The sequence below is a fragment of the Phyllostomus discolor genome, chromosome 1, assembly GCF_004126475.2.
Source record: "Phyllostomus discolor isolate MPI-MPIP mPhyDis1 chromosome 1, mPhyDis1.pri.v3, whole genome shotgun sequence".
Taxonomy (NCBI): Eukaryota; Metazoa; Chordata; class Mammalia; order Chiroptera; family Phyllostomidae; genus Phyllostomus; species Phyllostomus discolor.
The window spans coordinates 190,836,928-190,864,474 of record NC_040903.2 but is presented as its reverse complement, the minus strand read 5'-3'; the positions used below and the strand labels follow the sequence as shown (position 1 = coordinate 190,864,474).

The following is a 27,547-nucleotide window of genomic DNA, read 5'->3' as shown; positions in this document are numbered from 1 at the left end:
ACAAAACATGCTTCAAACAATGAAAAAGAAGTTTATAGGAATGAAAACTCTTAAGTGAAATGGAAAGGCATTCTTAATTTTACTATTCTTTTATTTCTAGAGTTCTCATTTTCCTATCTTCCTATAACTTTCTGTAACAAACTTTAGCGGATGCCAAGAGAAGTCATTGTTTCATTTAACAGAAACAGCTTCACTTAAATGAAAAAGACCTTAAATCAATTTGAAGATTTTCAGTCGATAATGTCTAATTCTATGGAGTAACATGGAATGCAAAACCTGAATAAATAAATGTAAATTATTTTATATTAATTGGATAGTATTATAATATCAGGGAGAGGGGCTAAACAGAATGGTAATATTTATTTAGTCAGTGCAGAACCTTATTTCAAAGGAACAGACTTATAAGACTACCAGGAACTTGAAAGGCTACTAATTTAATACCATGATGTTACAACTATAGAAACTAAGGCCTATTTTAATAATGTTACAAAGTGGCAGACTAGAGAAGATCCTCAATATTTAGTGCATGATAGTGCAATACTTTTACATACATGATACTAAGTTTTCAAACAACTTTGGATCCATAATTTTTAAATGTGTGCCAGTAAATAAGTCAAATACAAATGCTAAAAATTGCTTTTTCTAGAATATTATTGAATTGAACTCATCAAGATGCAAAAATGATCTCTTCTTGGTATGCATATAAATTATATGAATCAATAGCTTAAAATTTCTGCATATAATTTAAATGAAGGTACAATCAATACAAGTTGCTAAGTTTAATTAAGAGAAAACTGTAAAACATTTAACTTCCAGACACCATTACATCATTGTTCTTAAAGCAGAAATAACAAACAACTGAAATATCTATAATAGGGGATGCTGAAAAAACTATGCTATATCCACAAATTAGAATACAGACAATGATCAATAATAATGTTGTATAAGATTATTTAAAATAATGTAAAGATGTTCATATTACTAAATGAATAAGGTTAACATATTATACAGTTTAATAATACCTAACATTTAGTGAGCACTACTTATATTTCAAACTCTGTGATAAGTGATTTATATGAATTTTAAAATTTAAACCTTAAAACAACAAATAGTATTATTATTTTTCAGTTTACAGGTGAGATGATTATGACTATGGAGGTGAAGTAACTTTCTGAAAGCTACCCATCTAGTAGTGATAAAGCTGAAATTCATCACTCAGCCTGTCAGACTCTAGAACCTGAGCTCTTATATTCACTGCCTTCCCAATATGATCCATTTAAATAAAATATTTCAATGCATAGAAAAAAATACAGAATGATAACAGCAAAATATTAACAGTTATATATTAGGTATAGTCTTAGATGAACTCTTTCTTTTCTTTATATAAATTTTCTAAAATGAGCAGATATGTTACTTTTTTATTAAAAGAATAAAAGAGTAACCTAACCACTTATAGACGGACTAAGTGATAAAATTTAACTCTACAGCTAATAATGTCTGGTTTGCTATATCTTCTTAGGCTACCTGATCAAATGTCATTTTCAAGTTCAGATTTGAGAGTGGCAGTTGCACATTTCACAGTTAAGTTATACTTAGTGTCAATGATAAATATAATTATATCAACATTAATTAGAAAAGGATGGGGCAATTTCAGTTTCAATTATCATTATATATAAAGGCAAAAGGGAAACAATCAGATGAACAAAGAAACAAAAATCAATGTAAAATCCTGTATATTTAGCAGAATGTCATAGAACCACTATTCAAAATGATTGGTAAACTCTTACTTTTTACAAATCATTTTAAATAGTGGTTCTATGACATTCTGCTAAATATATAGAATCTTAAAATGATGTGTAAACTCTTAATAGGTAAAATATATTACTATTATCTAATTAATGATTTATAAACTCATAGTAATAGCTAAAATATATTACTATTACCTAATTTCAGTTTTATCAAAATATGAAATACTTTACTATGCTCGATAGTGCCTTTCTCATTCAAAAAGTATAGAAGAGAACCATCTTTTTAAAAAAGATTTTATTTATTTATTTTTAAAGAGGGGAAAGGAAGGAGAAGGAAAGAAACATCGATGTGTGGTTGCCTCTCGCATGCCCGCTACTGAAGACCTGGCCTACAATCCAGGCATGGGCCCTGACTGGGAATCCAACTGTTGACCCTTTGGGTCGCAGGCTGGTACTCAATGCACTGAGCCACACCAGTCTAGGGTGAGAGAACCATTTTTTATTTGAGGTCTCAAAATTTGTTTTGCTATAAAACCAGAATAATTAGCAAAACAAACAGGGATGTGAGCAAAGTGGGGGGGAATGGGGACATCTGTAAGAGTTTAAACAATAAAAATAAAGTAAAAAACCCCACAAACAAGTTGTTATAAAGGAGGAGAAACTAAACAATGATGAACAAAACTAGAAACTAGTTATTCAAGTCTTTAGGAGCCAGTCATTTAATGCAAATGCATAAAATAGCCTGCAGGGTATAACAAATGCTAGCTGAGTATTGACATGTCGGGTTGATCTCATTTTTTAAAGGAAAAGCTGAAATATTTTCTTTTTAATTAAGAGCACACCAATTTTAAGTGTTCTAAACTTATCTTTTTTTTAAAAGAGCTCCCTGAATTGTATCTCTAATGAAATGATTTTACAACAACTAGGTTATGACTTAACCTATGATTTAAAAGAGGGCTCTCTCTGTTAGTAGACAAGATATCGTAGGGAGACATTAGTTGCTATCCAAATGCAGAAATAGTATCACATTGGAAACGAGTACAGTTGGCTTGGAATTACAATATCTGGTCTTGTATCTTAAAAAGACTTTGTGAAGCCATCTCTCATTTTGAATCAGGGAGCAGAAATTCTGTTCTCTTCCCTAGAATGAATTTGGATGACAGAGTGAGGGTGAATCACTGATAATGCTCAAGCATGGTACTGATGGTCAACTACACATAGGATAAGATCTCTGGACTGAGAATACCATGACAACATTGTCTTACTGGAAAAACAAGATTCAAAATACATAATTTTGACCCAGGATATTTTCAAGAAACATAAGCAGTTTGCTCATTTGATTATACTGGAGGTTCTTAAAGTGTGCTCCACATTCCCAAGGGTATCTGAGACCATTTTAGGAGTCCAAAGGCCAAATTATTTCAACATTAGTATTATGACATTTGCCTCTTTCATTATGTTGACATTTTTCAATGATGGTACAAAAGCAATGGTGACTTGGCACATTAGTGCAAATTAAGGCCGTAGATACAAACAGCATGAATAATCATTATTATTATTCACTACCATGTACTATCAGATTAAAAAAATCAATAGTTATAACAAAAAAAGCTAGTTTCATTTAACATTGTCTTCAATGAAATAGCAAATACTAACTTAATTTAAACTTGTCCCTTGAGTGTGACAAAAAGAGAAGCATGAATAAAATCCTCCTCCATACCAAAGGATGATGACTGTCTTAAGAAAAAGCACTTACGCAGTTTGAATTACAAGCTGAACTAGTCAGGTTTTGAACAGAGTATCATTTTTACTTGAAAGAATGAAAGAATATTGACAAGCCATAATTATTCAGTCTTAGATATGTGGTAGGTATTTTTCTTGAAAATGAATGAAATGAGCCTGTCAATTCAAGAAAAACAGACAGGAAACATTGTTTTGCCAAAGACAAAATTCTAGCTGTTAAGCAAAAATCAAAGTTGTGGAAAACATATATTATGGTGAGTCTGAAAGCTTCCAATGCTTCTAAGTCTTTCTTGATGAGCTTGGTGGTTATATTGATGAAAATGATTTCAAAATATAATAAAATGAAATTTGTCAACACTGGGAGAATTGATATTTTCCAAGTTATATGTGTTGCAAAATCATGCCTGGTAGAAGCCTCATTTAAAGTTCAAGAGAGAACAATGGATTTTAATATATCAGAGCATAAAATGGTCCTTGACAGGGTTTTAGATTCCACACTTTTAATAGGCTATTAATTGTAAATTTTTGGTGTATTTTCAAATATCTACAATTATCTGCAAATGCTTTTAAAATGGCCCTCCTTTTCTAACTACATAACTGTGAGGCTGATTTGTTTCTTCACATTCTTCAACTCAAACAACATATTACAACAGACTGAGTACAGAAGGAGATGTGAGAATCTGTCTTCTATTAAACCAAACATTGAAATACATTTGAAAAAAATGTAAAACAATGCCATCCTTTCCAAATTTTTTTAGAAAATATTATTTTTTCAGAAAAATGTTGACACATAAAAGATTATTCTTATTTGAAGCACATACACATATAAGATTTATTGGTTTTAATTTCGTATACTGTAGGTATTACTACATATAATCCACATAAACAAAAGATATGTGGGGTATTTAATAGTTTTTAAATGTATGAAGGAGTGCTGAGACCATTATGTCTTATAACTGCTAGATTTGACAATATTGAGAATATTATTGCTCAATAACCATCAGATGGGGCAAAAACTGTGCATGAAAGAACTTATATTTTTATGGTTAGAGAATATACATTTGATTATCACTAATTTAGTGTTTTCCAACATTTTTAGGCATTTGTTGACTAACCCATATTGCTATAATGTCATTTACAGCTGAAAAGAGGTTGATATACCAACATTGATATAATTTCAGGCCAAAGCAAAGAAACAATGTTTAGGGTAGTCTTAATGATTTTGTGATCTTAGAAATAGTGGAAATAATTTGCAGGCCCCAGTTGGTACTATGATCTAGGCTAGAATTTTAACAACTCTATGAGATTCTCCAGAGACTTGTGAACCTTAAGTTTAGAACCAATTAACTTGCCATGTCACATAACCACCCTGATGTTCACAAAGGAAAGTAGTAATAATATGAAATAGTTTGTAAAACTATTTCTATAAGACAGAAAGTCAGAGGGAGTATTATCCTGATACTGGATCCATAATACCATTTTTATATGTAAAGGAAATCACACTGTCTTCCAGAAAGACTTAACCATTAAAAATTGTGAGTTAAGAAAATACTTTATCCTTTATTCAGAATAATGTAAATTCTTATGTTCAAAGGATAGCAGAAACATATAAAGAATTCATAATTATGCATTTTCTTTGAAGATAAGATTAGACAGTCTATAAATGAACATACTATTCATGTAAAGATATTATTATAATATACTTTTTAATTGTGTAAACTTAAGTTCAATTAAATAAAAAGTGCTTATATTTTCTCCCCAAGAGGAAAATAACTTGCATGTTAGTCCGGCACAAAATTCCATTCTAAACTTGAAGGTACAAGAGAAAATGGGTCAATTGACTACATTTATTTATTTAATTTTAAGGTCAAACTTCAGATGCTTAGGGAATAAAAGAATAATTGAATTGGTTTAAGAACATTCTCTATTTTAATAACATCTATAGGGAATAATAAATTGATTGAAAGTTGGGATTTTTTCCCTTTTCTGCCATGGTCATTGTTCTCTTCCTCAAGCCTCTTAATTTTTTAATAGAAATGCTCCTGCTTTTCATAATTGAAAGCCAGCCGTCACTAAGTGATGAATCATGCTTGCTTTAAAACAGAATTTATCTATTACATATTCTTTTAGCAAATCAGTTTTTTTGGAGACTATTACTACTTTGGAACTTGAGCCCTCTACATGTTACCCACTTCTTATTTAAATAAAATCTACATGTCATTTGGTTTTTGGCTTAGGCACTATTTTACTTAAGGAAATGAAAAATTAAGATCTCAAGGTTGTTCTTAAAAGATACCTCATTGTGTCATAAAGCAAGAAAAGTGGAAATCATTCATCATTTCAACCATATTTCATTAAAAGGGGATATCTGACATAAAAGAGAAAGAACTTTTTCCCCCAAATACAATAAAGTAATGTTATGCCAGGCAATAAATATTTGCTGGAGACAATGCCTTTCAATGAAAAATTGCTTTTAAAAAGTTAACTATATTATAATTAAAAAACAAAACAAAAGTTCAATAATTCATAGTTGTCTTCTTTAGATTGTGAGGAAGGTACTAAAATGAAATCCAAAGTTGGATTATGTATTTTATAGGTTTTGTTTTTTACTATTCCTAAAGGATCAACACTCAATCTAAGATATTATGTTTCACTGAATGTATAAAATGTAAATCCAAAATAATATTTAATGTTACATTGTTGACGTAAAAGAAATAGATGCACACATGCAAAAGGACAGGAAGTCTTTCAGCTTAAATGCTGCCCAATAATTGAAAGTTACAGAGGGAAAGGCTGGAACTGTTAGTTTTGAATCCTAATTTGGTTATTTAAAACTTTTCTGTTTTCACAAAGACTAGTTTAGTTTCTTTTGATGGTTATTCCCACATTATTCTATATTCCTGATGATAAATCATAGCACTTATTATACTTGACTGTAATTTTAGGTGCCTGTTCTGTTCGTTTGTAAAGCGAGAACAATACCTGCTCATGACTGTTCTCTTAGCACCGGGCAAAGACTTATTTAATAAATGAATAAACCCTGTTGGGGAGGCAAGGATTATCAGTTATTATAAACCTCAGAAAATTTAAGCAACTTGTTTAATGTAGTATTAAGTAGAGGACCCAGCAATTTAATCCAGGTCTCCCATTATCAAGTCAAGTGCTCGTTTTTAGTGCTGATCATTAAAGACTGTATTGCATAGCTGATCTAAAAAAAATCTGCACATATATTCTGTACATAACAGACTGCATGCCTAATCTGAAATGCAGGAGTGGAGTTTCTACAGAGTTTGGCAAACACTGAAATGAATTAAATTATAAATATCATAACCAAGCTGTAGTAACAATAAAAACGTTAAACTCAACTTGTGTTCTACTTTTGTATCGGATGTCATTCCTGGGATGCTGCATACATATCTCAAATTGAACACATTCAAAACCAAAATGTATTTATTTCCCTTTCTTTTTACCCTCAAAACTTGGTTTTTCTCTTTTACTCCTTAATGTAATTAAAAACATTGTCATTTACCCATACTTCAAATTAAAGACCTAATTTCCTTGTTTACTTTTTCTGTCCTAAATTTTAATGCTAAAAATTGAAATAAATAATCCGCCCAGAATAGACTGAAGTGCTAAAACATACAGCCTTGAAATCTCATCAGCAGGCAAAGGCAAAAAAAAATCATTATTTAAAATAAAAAAGAACTAGTAACTACAAATGAATTTTGAAGTTACAGAATTAGACCATTCATGTATTCAGTACTAATGAAGATTTTGTCTGAGAGTTCTTGATTGGTGATAACTGCCTGGAGGCAACTGCCTGTGAAGTGGCCATTATTGCTGAATATAGTTCTCAAAACTTCCACCTAGCACAAAAGGTTCTGTTCTGTTTTTATTTATCCTTCATATGCTTGGTAACTCCTTAGAGAGATTTTCTCTGATTACCCTAAGTAAGACTTCTCTATTATTTTCTTCTTCTTCTTCTTCTTTTTTATATTGGAACCCTGGTGGGCAAATCCTGCTATCAATTATTTTCATTGATTTATGTATGGAGATATGTATTTATTTTTTACTTTATTTTTTATTGTATTTTTCCCCATTGCCATTTAGTACTCTTTACCCCACTTTCCACCAAGCAATCACCACACCGTTGTCCATTTCCACGAGTACTTTTTCCTTTATTCCTCCACTCCCTAACCTCCTCTCCCCACCTTAGGTGTCATCCTGCTCTCTATTAGCCTGTCTTTGCTTTCCTTGTTAGTTCAGTTTGTTCATTAGTTTCCACATTATGAGTGAAATCATATGGTATTTCTCTGGCGGCTTATTTCACTTAGCATAGTGTTCTCCAGGTCCATCCATACAGTCCCAAAGGGTAAAATTTTCTTTGTTTCTTTTTCTTTTTTATAGCTGAGTAGTATTCCACTGTGTAAATGTCCCATAGTTGTTTTATTTAATCATCTACTGATGGACATTTTGGGCTGTTTCTTATCTTGGCAATTATAAATAATGCTGCAATGAATATAGGGGTGCTTATGTTCTTTCAAATTATTGTTTTAGGTTCTTTCAGATATATTCCCAGAAGTGGGATCTCTGGGTCAAAAGGAGGATCCATTTTTAATTTTTAAAGCATCTCCATAATGCTTTCCACAGTGGCTGCACCAATCTGCATTCCCACTAACAAATGGATTCCCATTTTCCCCACATCCTTGCCAGCACTCGTTGTTTGTTGATTTATTGATGACAGCCTTTCTGACAGGTGTGAGATGACAACTCATTGTGGTCTTAATTTGCCCTTCTCTGATGATTAGTGACATTGGCAGTCTTTCCATATGTCTATTGGCCATCTGCTTTGAAGAAGTGTCTATTCAGGTCTCTTGTCCACTTTTTTAATTGGGTTTTGTATTGTTGAGTTTTGTAAGTACTTAATGAATTTTGGATATTAGCTCCTTATTAGATGTTTCTGTGAATATGTTCTCCCATTCTATGGGTTGTCTTTTTTTGCTGTTGACAATTTGCTTTGCTGTGCAAAAACTTTTTAGTTTGATGTAGTTTCATCTGTTTATTTTTTCTTTTGTTTCCCTTGCTCGGGAAGATTTGGCTGATAAAATACCGCTATGGGCAATGTCTGAAATTTTGCTGCCTATGTTTTCTTCTATAGTTTTTATGGTTTTGGGCCTATCATTGAAGTCTTTAATCCATTTTGAATTTATTCTTGTGTGTGGTGTAAGAAGGTGGTCCAGATCTATTTTTCTGCACATATCTGTCCAATTTTTCCAATACCATTTCTTGAATGAACTATTTTTAGACCGCTGTTATGTATTTGCTTCCTCTGTCAAATATTGACTATAAAGGTGTGGGTTTATTTCTGGGCTCTCTATTACGTTCCATTGATCGGTGTGTCTGTTTGACCGATCACCATTGACAGGCCATTACCTTGCTGCTTTGATTACTATGGCCTTATAGGATAGTTTGATATTAGGAAGCGTGATTACTCCAACTTTGTTCTTCTTTCTCAGGATTGCTGTTGCTATGTGGGCCTTTTGTGGTTACATATAAATTTCTGAAATATTTGTTCTAGTTCTGTGAAATATGTCATATATCATTGGAATCTTGACAGGGATTGTACTAAATCTAATAGATTGCTTTGGGTAGTATGGACAATGATGTTAATTCTTCCTATCCATGAACATAGAATGTGCTTCCACTTATTTGCATCTTCTTCAATTTCTTTCTTTAGTGTCTTATAATTTTCCAAGTACAGGTCTTTTACATTCTTGGTTAGGTTTATTCCTAGGTATTTTATTCTTTTTGAAGCAGTTGTGAATTGGACTGTTTTCTTAATTTCCCTATTAGTTTGTTATGGGCATATAAAATGCACCTGACTTCAGAATATTAATTTTGTATCCTGCTACTTTGCTGAATTCATTTATTAGTTCTAGTAGTTTCTTGGTGGAATCTTTGGGGTCCCCTATGTACAGTATCATATCATCTGAAAGTAAAGACAGTTTTACTTCTTTCTTTTCAATTTGGATGCCTTTTATTTCTTCTTGTCTGATTGCTGTGGTTAGGAATTCCAGTACTACGCTGAATAAGAAAGGTGAAAGTGGACATCCCTGTCTTTTCTCGATTTTAAGGGAAATGATTGTAGTTTTTACCCATTGAGTGTGATGCTGGCAGTGGGTTTGTCATATATGGCCTTTATTATGTTCCCTCTAATCCCATTTTGCTGAGAGTTTTTATCATAAAAGGGTGCTGGATTTTATCAAATGCTTTTTCTGCACTTATTGATATGATCATGTGGTTTTTATCCTCCATTTTGTTTATGTGGTGAATCATATTTATTGATTTGCAAACGTTGTAACAACCTCACATTCCCAGAATAAATCCCACTTGACCATAGTGTATGATATTTTTGATGCATTGCTGCATTCGGTTTGCTAATATTTTATTGAGGATTTTAGTGTTTATGCTCATCAGTGATATTGGCCTATAATTTTCTTTGTAGTATTTTTATTTAGTTTTGGAATTAGGATAATGCTGGGTTCAAAAAATGAGTTTGGGAGCTTTTCTTCCTCTTGAATGTTATAAAATAGTTGGAGAAGGAGAGGTGTTCATCTTGGGATGTTTGTTAAAATTCACCTGTGAAGCCATCCAGTACAGGACTTTTGTTTGTTGGGACTTTTGTGATTACTGCTTCAATATTTCAGTAGGTGTGATCTGTCTATTCAGATTCTCTGATTCTCCTGGATTTAGTTTTGGAAGATTGCCTATTTCTAGGAATTTATCCATTTTGTCCAGGTTGTCCAATTTGTTGGGATACAGTTGTTCATAATATTTTCTTAAAATCCTTTGAATTTCTTTGGTGTCAGTTGTTATTTCTCTTCTTTCATTTCTGATTTTATTTATATTTATTTGGGTCCTTGCTCTTTTTTCTTGATGAGCTTGGTTAAGGATTTGTCAATCTTGTTTATTGTTTCAAAGAAACAGCTTGGATTCACTGATATTTAGTACTGTTTTTTTTAGACTATTTCACTTATTTCTGCTCTTATCTTTATTATTTATTGCCTTCTACTCACTTTGGGGTTTATTTGATTTTTTTCTAAGTTCCTTTAAGTGTGAAGTTAGATGGCTTATTTCAGCTTTTCTTGATTTCTCTCCCCCCCTCTCCCTCTCTCTCTCTCTCTCTCGATAGGCCTGTAATGCTTTGAATTTCCCTCTTAGGTTTGCTTTCCCAGTGTCCCAATGACTTTGGATTGTTGTGTCCTCATTTTCATTTGTTTCAAGGTGTCTTTTGATTTCTTTCTCGATCTTGTTGTTGACCCATTCATTGTTTAATAACATGCTATTTATCTTCCATGTCTTTGCATGTTTTTTCAGTGTTCTTCTGACTGATTTCTAGTTTTACAGCATTGTGATAAGAGAAGATGCTTGATATGATTTCAATCTTCTTAAATTTGCTGAGACTTGTTTTGTGTCCTAGCATGTGATCTAATCTAGAAAATGTTCTATGTGCTCTTAAAACGTATGTATAGTCTGCTGCTTTGGGGTGAAATGTTCTGAAGATATCAATTAAATCCATTTGATCTAGTGTGTCATTTAAGGCCACTGTCTCCTTGTTGATTTTCTGTCTGGAAGATCTATCCATTGAAATCGATGGGGTGTTAAAATACCTGACTATGACTGTATTTTGGTTGAGCTCTCATTTTATGTCCAGTAAGATTTGCTTCACATATTAAAGTGCTCCTATGTTGGCTGTAAAAGTTTACTGGGTTATGTACTCTTGTTGTATTGTTCCCTTTATCATTATGTAGTGCCCTCTTTTTCTCTTACTATACCCTTGGTTTTGAAATCTATTTTGTCAGTTATAAGTATTGCTGCCATACTGATACCCCAGCTTTTCTTTTTCCTTTCCATTGTATGAAATATCTTTTTCCATCCCTTTACTTTTAGTCTGTGTGTATCTTTCAATCTGAGATGGGTCTTTTGGAGGTATCATGCATATGGCTCTTATTTTCTTTGAAGTATATTTTATTGATTACGCTATTATAGCTGCCCCATTCTTTTTTCTCCCCCTTCCCCCCTCCACTCAGTAACTCCATTCCCTCCAGCATTCCCCCTTAGCTCATGTCCATGGGTCCTAATTATAAGTTCTCTGGCTTCTCCATTTTCTATACTATTCTTAACCTCCTCCTGTCTATTTTGTACCTACCAATTATGTTTCTTATTTCCTGTACCTGTTCCCCCATTCTTCCCCCTTTCCCACTGATAATCCTCCATTGACTTCCATTTCTGTGATTCTGTTCCTGTTCTAGTTGTTTGCTTTTGTTTTTTAGGTTCAGTTGTTGATAGTTGTGAGTTTGTTGTCATTTTAGTGTTCATAGTTCTGGCCATCTTCTTTTTCTTGGATAAGCCACTGTAACATTTCATATAGTAAGGGCTTGGTGATGATGAACTCCTTTAACTTGAAGTCATCTGGGATGCACTCTGTCTGCCCTTCCATTCTAAAGGATAGCTTTGCTGGACAGAGTAGAAGTCCTTGGATATAGGTCCTTGCCTTTCATGACTTTAAATACTTCTTTCCAGCCCCTTCTTGCTTGCAAGATTTCTTTAGAGAAATCAGCTGATAGTCTTATGGGGACTCCTTTGTAGGTAACTGTCTCCTTTTCTCTTGCTACTTTGAAGATTCTCTCCTTATCTTTCATCTTTGGCAATTTAATCATGATGTGTCTTGGTATTTCCTCCTTGGGTCCAACTTGTTTGGGACTCTCTGAGCTTCCTGGTCTTGTATGTCTATCTCCTTCACCAGATTGGTAACGTTTTCTTTCATTATTTTTTCAAATAAATTTTCAATTTCTTGTCCTTCCCCTTCTCCTTTTGGCACCCCTATGATTCAGATGTTGGAATATTTAAAGTTGTTCCAGAAGACCCTAAACTTCTCATTTTTTAAATTCTTGTTTCTTCATTCTGTTCTGGCTGTATGTTTATTTCTTCCTTTTGTTCCAAATCATTGATGAGTCCTGGTTTCCTTCCCTTCACTGTTGGTTCCCTATATATTTTTCTTCATTTCACTTTGTACAGCCTTCACTTCTTCCTTTATTTTGTGGTGATACTCACTCATTTCTGTGAACATCCTCATCACCAGTGTTTTGAACTCTGTGTCTAATAGGAGTGTCTATCTCCTTATTGCTTAGTTCTTTTTCTGGAATTTTGATCTGCTCTTTTATTCAGGCCATATTTATCTTCTTTGTAACCTTGTTTGGGACAGAGCCTTAGGTATTCACCAGGGTGGGGCTGCATACCTAAGGCTCACTTGGCTGCACTGTGGCACTATATGTGGGGTAGGGGTCAGAAAGGCAACAATGCTGCTTGCTTGGCTCTTGCCCTGCTTTCAAGAGACTGGCAGTTCCTGCTGCCTCCATACTCCCCACAGGTTTTTACAGCCAGAGGTTCTGAGGCTTTAACTGGTGCTAGAACCCTGTGTTGTGTGGTCTGTCTTGTTCCTCAGTTGTTCCTTCCAGTTTATCTGCATGCAAATATGAGACTGCCTGGTCTGCCAGCTGATGCCTTGCCGTGAGTCTTCTCTGACCCAGCTGCCTGTCTCGCCCCTCTTACCAGTTTTTGGATAGAAACATTCTGGGTGAATGTTTCTTCTTTAACTCCTTGGTTGTTGGGCTTCCATACAGTTCAATTTCCTGGCAATTCTGTTTTTTTTTTTTTTTTAATTGGTTGTTTTCTTCTTTTGGCTGGTTGAGGAGGCAAACTGTATCTACCTATGCCTCCACCTGGACCAGAACTCCTATGTATGGGTATTGTTTTCTTTTATTTTTAAAGATTTTATTTATTTATTTTAGACAGGGGTAGGGAGGGAGGAAGAGAGGGAGAGAAACATCAATGTGTGGTTGTTTCTTGCACGACTCCTACTGGGGACCTGGCCTGTAACCCAGGCATGTGTCCTGACTGGGAATTGAACTGGCGACCCTTTGATTCACATAGGCTGGCACTCAAACACTAGGCCACACCAGCCAAGATGGGTCGTGTTTTCTTATCCTTTCAGCTACTCTATGTCTTTTGGTTGAAGCATTTAAGCCATTTACATTTAAGGTGATTGTTGACAGATATTTAGTGCTATTTTATTGTTAGACTATTTTCCCGTTTTGGTTTGTTTTTCTCCTTCCCCTCCTTTTAGCAAGTCCTTTAACATTTGTTGTAGTACTGGTTTGGTGTTAACAAACTCCTTTAGATCTTTCTTGTTTGGGAAACTCCTTATTTCTCCTTTGACTTTAAATGATAGCCTTGCTGGGTAAAGTAGCCTTGGTTGTAGGTCTTTGCTTTTCATCACCTGGAATATTTCACACCATTGCCTTCTGGCCTGAAGTCCTTCTGGTAAGAAATAACATGGCAGTCTAATTGATGGTCCCTTATATATAGCTACCTTGTTTTCTCTTGTGGTATTTAGGATTTTCTCCTTGTCTTTAAGCTTTGCCAACTTAATTATGATATGTCTCTGTGTAGGCCTCTTGGGGTCCATCTTGTTTGGGACTCTTAGCTTCCCGGACTTATGTGTTGATTAGGGAAGTTTTTGGTCATTATTTCTTCAAATAGGTTCTTGACCCCTTGTTCGCTCTCTTCTCCTTCTGGTATTCCCATGATGTTGGATGTTATGCTTCATGTTGACCAAAATGTTTCTTAAGTTCTCCTCATTTTTTAAAAATTCTTTTTTCTTTTTGCTGTTCTGCTTGGGTTTTTTTTCCTACCTTTTCTTCCAAATCATTGATTCAATCCTCTTCATCATCTAATGTACTGTTTATTCCTTCCAGTGTATTATTTATTTCAGATATTGCATTCTTTATTTCTGACTGTTCCTTGTTTATGGTCCCTATATCTTTTTTCATGCTGTTAAGTATCCTTGTAATCATTACCCTAAATTCTCTATCTGATAAATTATTTGCCTCCATTTCACCTAGTTCTTCTTCTGGAGAATTCTTTTGTCTTTTTATTTGGGGTCTGTTTCATTGTCTCCCCATTTTGGCTCCTTCTTTATATTTGTTTCTATGTATTAGGTAGACCTGCAAAGACTCTGGTGTAGGCCTTTGTCAGATGCTTCTTGTGACTGGCTCTGGTCAATATGTTTGGAGCTATCAGCGATCCAGAGCTTGTGGCTTCCTCTGCTGGGCCTGGGTGTATGCAAAAGAACCAGGCTGCACACCAAGGCTGGGTTTAACCAGCACTAGGCCAGGGGGAGTGTCAGCTGAAGTCTTAGAGCTCCCCAAGATCTACCTTAGTTGTTAACTAATCAGTGATATAGCTTTAAGCTATAATCAGCATCCTGTCTTAAGTTCCACAGGGTGGGGCAGAGCATCCTGTGGGCAGGGCGATTCTATCCCTTCAGGCTGATGCCACTTGGAGGGGAGTGTTCTGCCTTAGAAAAATTGTTATTGTAGTATGGGGGATGAGTCTGGGATCTTGACAGCTGTTCCTTCGGTTCTCTCCCCAGAGCCACCAACCCCCAGACTCTCCTTAGCGTCTTTAGTCTACTCTGCCCTCCCTCTTCCAGAGTCCAGGGTAAGTGGCTGCACATGAAATATTTTGCACTGGCCATTTACAAGGCTCTCTGCGTTTCTAGCCATCTCTTCCTGGCAGACAGAAACCCCACTGCTTTTCACAAGTATATGTTATTTGGGTTTCTTTCCCAGCTCTGGTGCTGCAGGCTGGGGAGACCAGCTTTGGGTTTAGACCCCACACATTCAGGGGGAATGCTCTGGCTGCTGAAATATCTCTTTCACACTTCAGCTGCCACCCATGGGAGCCCAGCCTGCCCTTGCGTGCCTCCTCCACACTCCCTACAAGTCACGTTGTGGTGATGTGCCTTCTTCCATCTGTCCCTGGTTACATGACTTGTCTCCAGCTAGTGTTCAGTTCCCTCCTATTATTTTCTATCACTATGACTTTTTCATTTCTTCTTGCATGAATTTCAATGTATAATTATTAAGTTACTATGAAATTATAATTAATAGAATTATTTATCTATGTATTTGTTTTACTATACCATCAACTAAACTGTAAACTCCATGAAGGCAGCAGAAATTGTATCTGTCACTGACATAAAAGCACATATCAAGAGCATCTAATTTAGATTCAATCAAGAAGTCTTATAATTTGAGACATTTAATAGAAAGATTAATTTGACTTTTGTTGCTCCTTTGAAAAGTCAATATTATGGTAAGTGAAATAAGCCAGGTGGCCAAAGACAAATATCATATGATCTCACCTATAAGTGGAACCTAATGAACAAAACAAACAAATGAGCAAAATAGAACTGGAGACATGGAAATAAGGAGCAAGCTGACAGTGACCAGAGGGGAGTGGGGGAAAGACAATGGGAGAAGGGAAGGGTCTAGTCAAGGAACATGTATAAAGGACCCATGGACATGGACAAGAGGGTGCGGAGTGACTGAGGGAGTGAGAGTAGGGGGGTGGGAGGGCAGAGAGAGCAATGGGGGAAAATTGGGACAACTGTAATTGAACAACAATAAAAAAGTAAAAAACAAATAAAAAGGTCAATATTCAAGCTAGTTTTTTATTATACTAGTATTCTGATTCAGGCTTAACAGTTTAATTTTAAAATTACAACAAAGCAATAATTTTATCTTTGAGGTATACATTCTGGTGCTGGTAAAAAGTTATCTAAAAAGAACAGACTCTTATTCCTAGATAAAAATATGAAAAAATTCTTAGGAAAAAAGATATATAAATACTTTGCTTTATTTTAATATATTGTCAGTTTGAACATCTAAGTGCTAGCTAAAGAAAAAAAAATGCCAAGAGAAGCTACCTGCTCTCCTAAAGCTTTGCAATAAATATAAAGATTTTTTTTTAGGATTTCACTTAATTTGGAAATACCAAGTCATTTTAAAAATTGGATTTAATATTCCCTTTATAATTAAAATGTAATTAGAAAGTTTTAAAAAGACCCAAGTATTAAGTATAATTAAATTATGCTTAAAATATTCATATTCACAGTATATTGTTAACGGGAAAAAGACTTTGTCTTGGATAATTCTGTATTCCCAAGATTTGGGTCTTAATATTTGGTGAATAGCTAACCATTAATAGTGACCTTAACTTTTAGCTTTAATTATTTCCCAGACTTGATAAATGAGTACAGCTTGTACAATTAGAAGTTAATGCAGTCAAACAATAAATTATTTTGTTTTAGAAATTTAAAAGACATGGATGAGATTCATCTATCCAATTTGTCTTGAGAACTTAGTGATTTCTTTCAGTCTAAGATGTAGTTGACTGGCATCTGAATGGCATTAACATACATTTTATGTCTGGAATGTTTTTACAAATTTTCTTCACTGAAGATTTAAGACTTCAATTTTTTAAAACTATAATAAATATCAGTAATTTTTGATATAAGTCTAAAAACAATGATATACAACACTAACACTCTGAAGACTTTGCTGTGAAGGCTGTACCACAGAAGACTGTAAAAGCACTGCTTGAAGTTACTTCTAGTTAAATCCAGTTATAACACTGATACATTCATAAAAGTTCAAATTGAGGAAGACAGCTATGTAAGTCATTAAATTTGTGACAGGGAAAAAGTCATGATTTGAAAAATTACCTGAAGGTCTCTAGATTAAATTTGATGTGTAGCCTGATATCTAACACCATATCTTAAGTAAAAAGAAATTTTATTGTTAACCTTTTGACACCCCATACAAAACTTAATGGCAAAATGACTATCTTAACTAGGTAGAGACATTCCAGGAGATAGCAGTCACAGCCATACTTAATTTATCATATACATGAAGATATGAGGCAGCGAATGTCTAATCCTTATTTTCCCCATATATAATTCAGTACTTGGGAAAATGACAAAAAACAAATACTAAGATACGTCTTCCTTCCCCCAAAGGTTGGCATTAAAACTTTCTTTCTAATTAATTTAGATTTGTTTCCAAATATTAGGCAGCAACATTCCAAGTTGAATATGTTTGAACAAATTTGGAATGATACTAGAGCAGGGAGCTACCCCAGCCTGGATAAGTCAAAAAAATTCTATTGGTGACATTATTTTACCTTGTTAATTTTATTATTTATTGGCCAGAAATGTATTAATCTTCTGCACAAACATGTAATTCCACATCTATACTGATGAGTATGCTAAGAAAATAACAAGTCTACAACAAAGAAACAGTATCTACAGAGAGTGATACCTGTTGCTGTGATGATGTAGGAGTAGACATTATGCATGAAATTTTTATTGTTCTAATGTTTAATATGACAATTTGTGAAACAATGAATGATAACTATCTTACAGTCCATTAATCTTTCACTGTACTGTCATTCATGCAATCTGACCTTGACAAGCAGAGGAAAATATTGGTTAATTTTCCCAGATTCACATAGTAGACTATGACACTAAGGAACTGTACTTACTTTTGGTGTTGGGCAGGAAGCTGTAGAAAGGCGAGATGTAGCCTGAGCACGAGGCGATTCTGAAGGAGTAGTGCTGAGGGAAGCTGTATCTCGTGGGAGCACCTGAACGCCACGAGAAATAATGGATTCTGGAATCTGAACAAGGGGAATAAGCATGGCTTAATATTATGAAATTACCAACAGTATGTAAAATCAATACCCACATGTAATATTTTTGGGGGGAGCAGGGTATTTTTTGCTGTACAGTGCTCATATATTTTGTCTCATGTACTGTTAGAATGCATCCAACAATTTAGGCTAGAATAGAAACCTTCAGGTTTAAAATATTTTCCCTGGCAAAACAATATTTTATTAAACTTTTTAATGACAAATCCTAACCACAATGTAATTCTGGTTTAATGTAAATGTATTTAGGAGTAAAGTAGTTGGTACTCATATACTGGCTCTTTCATTTAATATTTATGCATTTCCTAGATATTTTCCATTTCTTCCCAGATTAATTTCTATCCTTCTTCAGCCTCTCTGCTCCAAGCTGAACTGTATAGATAGAATCAACAAGCTAACTTGAGCTCTCTGGCTTCCAGTTGGGTTCAGATAAAAGGAGGCACTGTCAAGAAACTGAAGGGTTGGACAAAAGTAAGGTCTGGTATTCATTTCCCTGGTTTCTTCTCTACCAGGTCATCATAAGTTGGATAGGATCACAGCTCATGTCAGATGACACTTGCTTATAGCTCTTTTCTATATTCTAACAGCATCCTTCCCTTTGCTCTACTAAGACTAGGAGTATTAATGGTTCCACTATTACTAGTCCCAGGGTACTGCATTATGTCAGGTTGCTTTCCCTAAAATCTGCCCAAACCTTTGTAAACACCATAGTCCTTTATTAAACTCTTCTTAATTATCCATTTAAGTAAGCTATGACTTCTACTGGAACATTGATGAATGTATTTTCTAATTGCCATTTCCTTTATCTAAAAAATGAAGATAATGGTAGAATCTACATCAATGGATGACTGCTGAGTGTTAAATAAGATAATGTATATAAATTATCTAGTACTTCCAAATAGTAAATACTTAATAAATGTTGGCTATTATTATTATTATATTATACCTATCAACACCATAAAGACTGATATAATTGAGTATCACTATTCTAAAAATAGACAAACATAAGGACAAATAATGTGAATTATTTATTTTTCAAATCATTAATATTTATGTCAACTACAAAATTTATTATTTGGGGCTATGCATAATTTAGTTCATGTACTGATGGGTGTGGATCTTCTAATATCAAAGTGAGAACTGGAACACTTTTAAGTTTTGTGCACAAGAGGAGTAAAACATTTGATAAAATAAATATGCAATTAACATTCAATCAACAAAAATCACTTACTAAGTAAAAAGAAGGAAGCAGCAGCCAGACTTCGTGATTAGAAAGGTGCTCCTGGTTTTATGTATCCTCTCTTTCTCACAAAGGACATAATATTGTACTATTTCCAAAGAAGCTCTTTTATTTACTTTCCATATCAACATCCTCAATGCCAATGGTACTGCCACTATTTCAAGGCTTGACAGTTTACATGATTTATGAAAAATATCCCCATAATTAGGATGAAAAGCAATAGAAATTCTAAGAAGAAAAATGGCTCCATCTGCAAGTATTTTTGAGTACCAAATTGTGATAAACATTCTAAAGTAATCAAGGTAGTCTGATTTAGAAGAGCTATATGTTGCTGCTTATGCCTAATAAAAAGGCCATGATTAGAAAGATCAAATGCCTCTATTATATTTCACATGACATCATGTCCCTCTACTTCATAGCAATTATCACTTACACTACAGTATACGTGTGGTAGATTGATCAATGTCTAGCTCACTTTCTAGAATACACTGTTATAACGATGCAACTGTGTTTTGGGTACTATTGTGTGTCCAGTACCTAATGAAATGCCTACACAAAGTTGTATGCATGTGTGACATATGTATTTCCAGACTCACACATACATACATATACTACACATCTCTCTTGCTCTCTGTGTATGAATGTAAACAAAACAGTATGATATTTGAGAGGAAAGATAGGTTTAAATTTGGGGGTACATCCTTTTGAGTTAATAGTCTGAAGATACCCAATGAGCTATTAGAAACATGAGACTGCAGCTTATGAAAGGATTAGGGATGGGATATATACTTTGGGAATTATCAACAGAGGTGGTCATTGCAGTCACACAAATGTTTCAGATCACCCAAGGAGACTATGTAAAAGAATGAAAGATGATGGTTGAAAATTCTAGGTGATATCCATATTAAGGGGCTATAGAAGAAAAAGAATCGGGGAAAAATCTAAATGGGATGAACATAATCCTATTTTTCCTTGAATAATCTGAGTTTATATCTATTATCCTGGCTCAATTATTAAATAGCACATTTTTACACTTTCAAAAGTATTTGAGTTTGGAAAATAAATTGTTTCATCCTCCTCTCTTTTTAAAAAATTAAGTTTTGGGGGTGATACTGGTTAATAATAGCATATAAGTTTCGAGTGTACAATTCTATAATATTCATCTGTAAACTGCATTGTGTGCTCACCACCCAAAGTCTAGTCTCCTGTCACCATATGTATATTTGAACCTCTTTATACTCTTCATCTTCCCCCAAGCCCTTTTTCCTGTTAACTTTCATACTGTTGTCTTCCTCTTTTTAAGAAACTGTTAGAGACAAAAGAGGAAAATCAAGAAAGAGTGGCTATAAGGGAAGGAAAAACAGAATAAACTTTCAAGATGTTAAAATCTATAAATACTGGAGAAACGAGAGTTGAAAAGAAGCCATTAGTTCTATCAATTAAAGCAGTTACCAGTAAAGGAAAAAAAGTAAAAATAAGGGAGCAAGTAGGTATAATAAAATAAGGTAATTTTGGGGGAACAAAGTGAGATATTCAGTAGTACCCTTCTCTTTGGTAGTTGGAGTAAAGATCTACTGATGAGAAAACAGGTGAGAAAGATAACTTCTTAGAAGACTAGTCACAAAAATCTGGATTAATGCTTTCAGATGAATGAATGAGAATGAAAGACAACTAATAATTTGCCAAAGAAATTACCAGTCATCCCTGTGGGTCCTGTCAATTTTGGCAACCATAAATTTGCAATTTCATTATGTAGCCTGGAAATAAATTTTCAACTCATCTCAAAAAAGAAACTTATGCTAGAGATACTTAAAAATTATTTTCACAGATATGGTTGGGGAAGATACATAGATAGATAAGATCATAAAGACAAAGATCATATTGCAAGAATATACCAAGACAGATAAAAAGAAAAGAGAGACACTAAATAAGATGGGGGTAGTCATTAATTGCCTGAGAGAAAGCTTATTTCATGAAGATAAATCTTGATTATAAGACATAAAGAAAAAAGGTGGATATAAGAAAAAGGAGGCAATAAATATGGATTACTTTGCTGATGGATATTTGTATTGTTTTCATTTTGGAGACATTATGAACAATGCTACTATGAGTATTCTTGTTCACGTACCATAATTCCCACATGCATTAATTCAAAGATATAAATACCCAGGAAAAGAATTACTGTTATAGGGTATGAATACCCCCTTTTAAAAATATTTTATTTTTTATTTTTTAGAGAGAGGGGGAGGGAAGGAGAAAGAGAGGGAGCGAAACACCAATGTGCATGAGAAACATCAATCGGTTGCTTCTCACATGCCCCCAACCTGGGACCTGGCCTGCCACCCAGGCATGTGCTCTCACTGGGACTCCAACTGATGAACTTTCAGTTTATGGGATGACACCCAATCTACTGAGCCACACCAGTCAGAGCTGAATACCTTCTTTTACAAATTTCTAAATTGGTTAAGCCAATTTGTATGTCTATCAAAAGAGAATGGTAACAGTTGCTCTTACTCCACAGTTTACCTCTACCTAATGTCAATATTATTAATTTTAGTCAATTCTGGTAGGTAGTAATAATATCTTATGGTGGTTTTAATTTTCCTTACACTGTTAGTGAGAATAAGCACCTTTTCATGTTTATTAGTCATTTAGATGTTTTCTTTTGTAAAGTCCCTGTTCAAGTCTTTTGCCTAATTTCCCCTTATTGTATTGCTCTTTTCTATTGAATTAAAAATTATATGCCTGTATTTATTCTGAGTAACTAGTCATTCATCAGTTTTATATGGTGAAAATATCTATTCCTACTCTAAGGCTTATCATGTCTTTTGATAAATTTTAACTTTAATTTAGTTAAATCTATCAATAGTTTCTTTTATAGTGAGTAGTTTCTGTCTTAAAAGGAATCCTCCCTGTGGAAATGGCAGGGTAGGAACACCAAAAGTCCATCCTTCCACTAAAGAGATTTAACTAGCAATAATATCAGAATCAACTTTACCAGAAATCTAGAAACTAATCAAAACTTTATAGCAACCAGGGGAAAGTTTAATTAATTAAAAAACAAAACCAATGAATCACCCACTATACAGCTCAGTGGTGGCCTTGAAGACACAGTAGACATTCCTGGTAAAGATTCTTACAACTGAAGGAGAACAAACCTTATTCTCAGAAATTGTGGCTGTTTATTTCAACATGTCTGTTGGCTCACTGAAGGACACACTTGAAGGGCTTGCCTTTGCTTCTCCTGGCTTGGAACAATTCCAGAGTTCAAGAAACCAATTTCGGGGGCGGCGGGCAGTAATTGTCAAAATTTAAAAGCAGATATGTTAAATACCTCTGTCCTAGCAAGGAATAACAGTTGGGACAAACAATAGAGTAACTGAAATATTCAGGTATAAGGGCTTTGAAAAGTTCCAAGATATTCCTGAGAATACAAAATCTCATGCACATGCCCAGAGTAAGGCTTATTCTTGCAACACTTCACCTGATCTTTCACTTTTTGTTGAAGTTCAGACTGCACAATCAGGAAGTGAGGGGTAAGGCAGAGTTGTAAACTGCCTGGCTGAGTGATGAAGACATGCCCTGATACATACAAAGAACCCATCTGCAAAGAACTGAAGACTTCTCTTTTTCTGTATGTATATTTTTTCAAGGTATTTAAGAAAATCTGTTGAGTCACACTAGCTGACCATGAAGCTAATGGTACAGAGACTTCAGTTGCCACATACAGAAAAGAATAATAGACTTGACAAAAATAGTTCAGAAAAGTTAATCAACAAATAATAGCAAGCAGCAATAACATACTCCAAAGAGAAAGGAGAGTATGATTTCCAGATTGCCACTTATAATATTTAAAAAATCCAGTTTTCAACAAAAAGAAGGGATAAATAGAAACTGTCCCTGAGAAAGCCCAGACATTGAATTGACTAGACAAAAAATATAAACCAAGTATTTGAAATATATCAAAAGAGCTAAAGATAACCATGGCCAAGGAACTACATAAAGCATGGAAATACTGTCTTGTCAATAGGAAATATCAATAAAAATAAAGAAATAAAAGGGAACCAAATAGAAATTCAAAAGTTGGAGAATATAATAACTCAAATGAAAAGCCACCTGGGGAGGGGGTTCAGCAGCATAATTGAACAAGAAGAAAAAAAGAATTAATGAACTTGAAATTAAATCAATTTAGCATATCTAGTTTTAGAGGCAGAAAAAAAAAGAATAAAGAAAAATAAACAGGACTCATCAAATGTATGGGACACCAATGACTTTACCAAGACATGCATGATAGTTCCAGTGGAGAAGAAACTGGCAGAGGTAATAGTTGAAGAAATCATGCCTGAAAATTTTCCAAATTTGATGAACACATGAATCTACATATCCAAGAAGCTCATAAACCCCAAGCTGGATAAACTCAAAGATATTTAACCAAGAGACATTATAATCAACCTGTCAAGAATAAAAGACAAAGAGAATCTGAAAGCAGTAAAAGACAAGCAACTTAGATAAGAAGTACTCAATAAGAGTAACAGTTGATTTCTCAAAAGAAACCACAGCAATCAGTAGGCAGTGAAATGACATTTTCAAAATGGATCTGAATAATAAAAATAGATGGCACATGAATACCTAATTGGGTTGTTTCAGAAAATACATATTATGTATCTTCCCAGAGTTTTGGTACTAATCTTTCAAAGGCTATGAATAAGTATAATGAAAATTTTACTAAAGGATAAAACTATAGGATAAAACTATCAAACTAGTGTACCTTGAGTTAGTAAGCTATCTGACAAGTCATTCATAAAAGTCTTGTGGACAAGATAAAGAAAGTGGGTTTTGATGACTATAAGAGAAAAATATGTTCGCTGATCAAGCAATTGTAGCCAATAGGATTTCTGGTAGTATGTGCAATGGCCTACCCTCAAAAAATGTTGTAACAGTGACTTGAATGTAAGCATAGTTAATACATCTGTAGGTGACAGAGCTACAAAAAACAGGTAGTATCCTGAATGGTCAATATAGATTTCAAAAAGATCTCCTTAGGCTGAGTAGTTGACTATAGCAAAATGAAATTTAACAAGAATAAATATGAAGACCTGAATTTAGATTAAAATCAATGAAACAAAAAACCCCACAAGAATATACAAAGAAAATACATACTTTATGACTTTTTTCTAGACAGTAAACATGTAAGGTGTGACTATAATCTACTTTTATATAAGTGTAAAAATGTAAATATTCATATGAATGTTTCTTACAAGGGTTATCTATACTTGCTAAAATTATTCTCCCATTAAAAGTTATTTTAGAATTTTTGTTGTTCTCAATGGTATTAATCAGAGTCTTTATTAACATTTGTTTTCCTATGTAAATTTGCCTTTCAGGAAAATGAAAAGGGATAATCTTATTGGTACCTACATTTCAGTATCAATCTCTGATGGTATATATAAAACAGTTAGGATGGTGTCTGCTCTATACTACAGCATTCAAAAGTTATCTATTATTATTATTAATATAGTTGTTTAATTTAATGGCTTACTATTGGGAGAGAATATGCTGTTTTTTTATTTCTTAGAAGATTCCTTATATATCAAGGGCATTATAAAATATATCTTTATTTATGATTATTAAAATATAGTTGGCATACAATATTATATTGGTTTCAGATGTACAACACAGTGATTTGACATTTATGTAGTTTGTGACACGATCACCATAGTAAGTTTAGTAAGAATCTGTCACCATGCAAAGTTATCACACTATTATTGATTGTATTCTCCTTATCTTGTAGTTTTACACCTGTCTTACAAAGTTAATTAATGGACATCTACTCCTTAGAGATATATGAGGCTCTGTATTTTTTCATGGAACATACATAACAAATATTTACATAGTATATACTACATGCCAAGCTCTGTTGGATGTTGGATAGATCATATAAACTGAGAGATGTAATCCTTATCCTCATGGACCTTATACTCTACATTCATATAAATCAAACATATGAATAAATATATAACTGGAAATTGTGGTAAGTGCTATAAAGGAAAAGAACATGGTGCTATGAGAAAGAATAACTGTAATAATTTAGGTTGGGGGAAGCAGATCAGACAAGTCTTTTTGTGAGAAAGAGATATTTAAACTGGAACAGAAAGAATAACCAAACATTAGCCCGACAAAGAGTAGGGTTCAGAATGCTTGTACTCAACGTGTGTGTATCTGAGCCTTTGGAGAGGGACAGTAACATTAATCACATTCTGAAAGGAGGTTACCATTAATAAAAATGTAAGAACCACTCACTGAGCTAGGGCTTAAAAGATGGCTGAAGGCTGAAAAAGAAGGAAAAAGAAAGGACTGTCTGGTTGGGCAAAGAAAGAGGTGTGAAGGGAGAATTGCATAAGTAATATCTGAAGGTTCAGTTAGTAACAGTGAGGATATCAACCCCCTACTATTAAATGTTTACCCAGATACCATGTTAAGTGCAAACTAAATCCATTTTCTTATTTAAATATTCATAAATTACTCATGAGGTGATAATAGAGTTAATATCATTGTTATTTCTATTAGAAATGTTAAAGAAGACTGGGGCTTAGGAAGAAGTAATTTATCCAATGTCAGAATTAATAACTGACAGAACAAAAACTACCAGATGTGAAAGCTCATGTTAAGTACAATGAATACTACTTTCCAGATTTGAAAAAGGCCTGTGTACTTTATTTTAACATATTTTCCTACTTATTTTATTCATAAAATAATAGTGAACTTTGCAAAAAAAACCTTATTAGAACATGTTAGCCCAAGTAATATTTACTACTAATCCATCACACTTACATACATAATTAATCCAACAATATTACTCAAAGGTCAATGTTAGGAAAAAAAATTGGCATCCTAACAAGACATTCCTTTATTAACCATAATAGTTAAATAAAGATTTCAAACATCCATTAGTTATTAAAAATTATATAGCCTCTACAAAATCCTGCTTTGTAGAATCCATGAGTAGAAACAAATAGTATAAACAATAAAAATGCAAACTAGGCACATGAACATCTTCAACAAAAATTTCATTTTTTGTAAACATCCACACATCATTGTATTCCTTTTGAGTCAAGAAAAGTTGTGAAAGACTTTGAAATGGAGAATACAGTATTACTAGGTGTCCTGTGTAGTGGACAATTCTGGATTATCTGCACTGTTCATAGCCTTTCAGCTATTCTACAATTTTAAATTGTAAAAGCTGATAGTAATGTAAATGGTTTTGGGCCAAATGATTCTATCATTTGGAGTTATAATGGACTACTTTGCAGGTAATGACCAAGTATTGCATCTATTTGTAAACTCATTTCAGCATTCCTAGTGCCTACATAGTTGCACTGTTTTCTGTGAACTAGTTGTAATATCTGTGATCCTCATTAATTATGAATAACATCTTTGATATATATTCATTTGATATTTGTATTAAATTTTTTAAAAATATATTTTATTGATTATGCTATTACAGTTGTCCCATTTCCCCTTCTCTCCCCTCCCCCCTGTACCCCCCTTCCACCCACATTTCCCCCCTTTAGTTCATGTCCATGTGTCATACTTATGAGTTCTTCAGTTTCTACATTTCCCGTACTATTCTTGACCTCCCCCTATCTATTTTCAACCTACATTCTATGCTACTTATTCTCTATACCTTTTCCCCCGCTCTCCTCCTCCCACCCCCCTGCTGCTAACCCTCCATGTGCCCTCCATTTCTGTGGTTCTGTTCCTGTTCTAATTGTTTACTTAGTTTCTTTGGTTTTGCTTTAGATGTGGTTGTTAATATTTGTGAGTTTGCTGTCCTTTTACTATACATGTCTTTTCTTTATCTTCTTTTCTTAGATAAGTCCCTTTAGCATTTCATAAAATAAGGGCTTGGTGATGATGAACTCCTTTAACTTGACCTTATCTGGGAAGCACTTTTTCTGCCCTTCCATTCTAAATGAGAGCTTTGCTGGATAGAGCAATCTGGGATGTAGGTCCTTGTCTTTCATGACTTGGAATAGTTCTTTCCAGCCCCTTCTTGCCTGTAAGGTCTCTTTTGAGAAATCAGCCGACAGTCTGATGGGAACTCCTTTGTAGGTTACTGTCCCCTTATCTCTTGCTGCTTCTAGGATTCTCTCCTTCGTTTTTACCTTGGCTAATGTAATTATGATGTGCCTTGGTGTGTTTC

The 27,547-nt window shown here is 33.9% G+C and overlaps 1 protein-coding gene across 6 annotated transcripts in view; it reads right to left on the bottom strand.

Moving 5' to 3' along the window:
* GPHN (gephyrin) overlaps positions 1-27,547 on the bottom strand; it is a 456,579-nt gene that overhangs the window by 169,016 nt on the left and 260,016 nt on the right. For all 6 annotated transcript variants that reach the window (XM_036011094.1, XM_036011095.1, XM_036011096.1 and 3 more), the window contains one exon: positions 17,940-18,074. In XM_036011094.1, the coding sequence (XP_035866987.1) occupies positions 17,940-18,074 (135 nt within the window). The remainder of the gene's footprint in view (positions 1-17,939; positions 18,075-27,547) is intronic.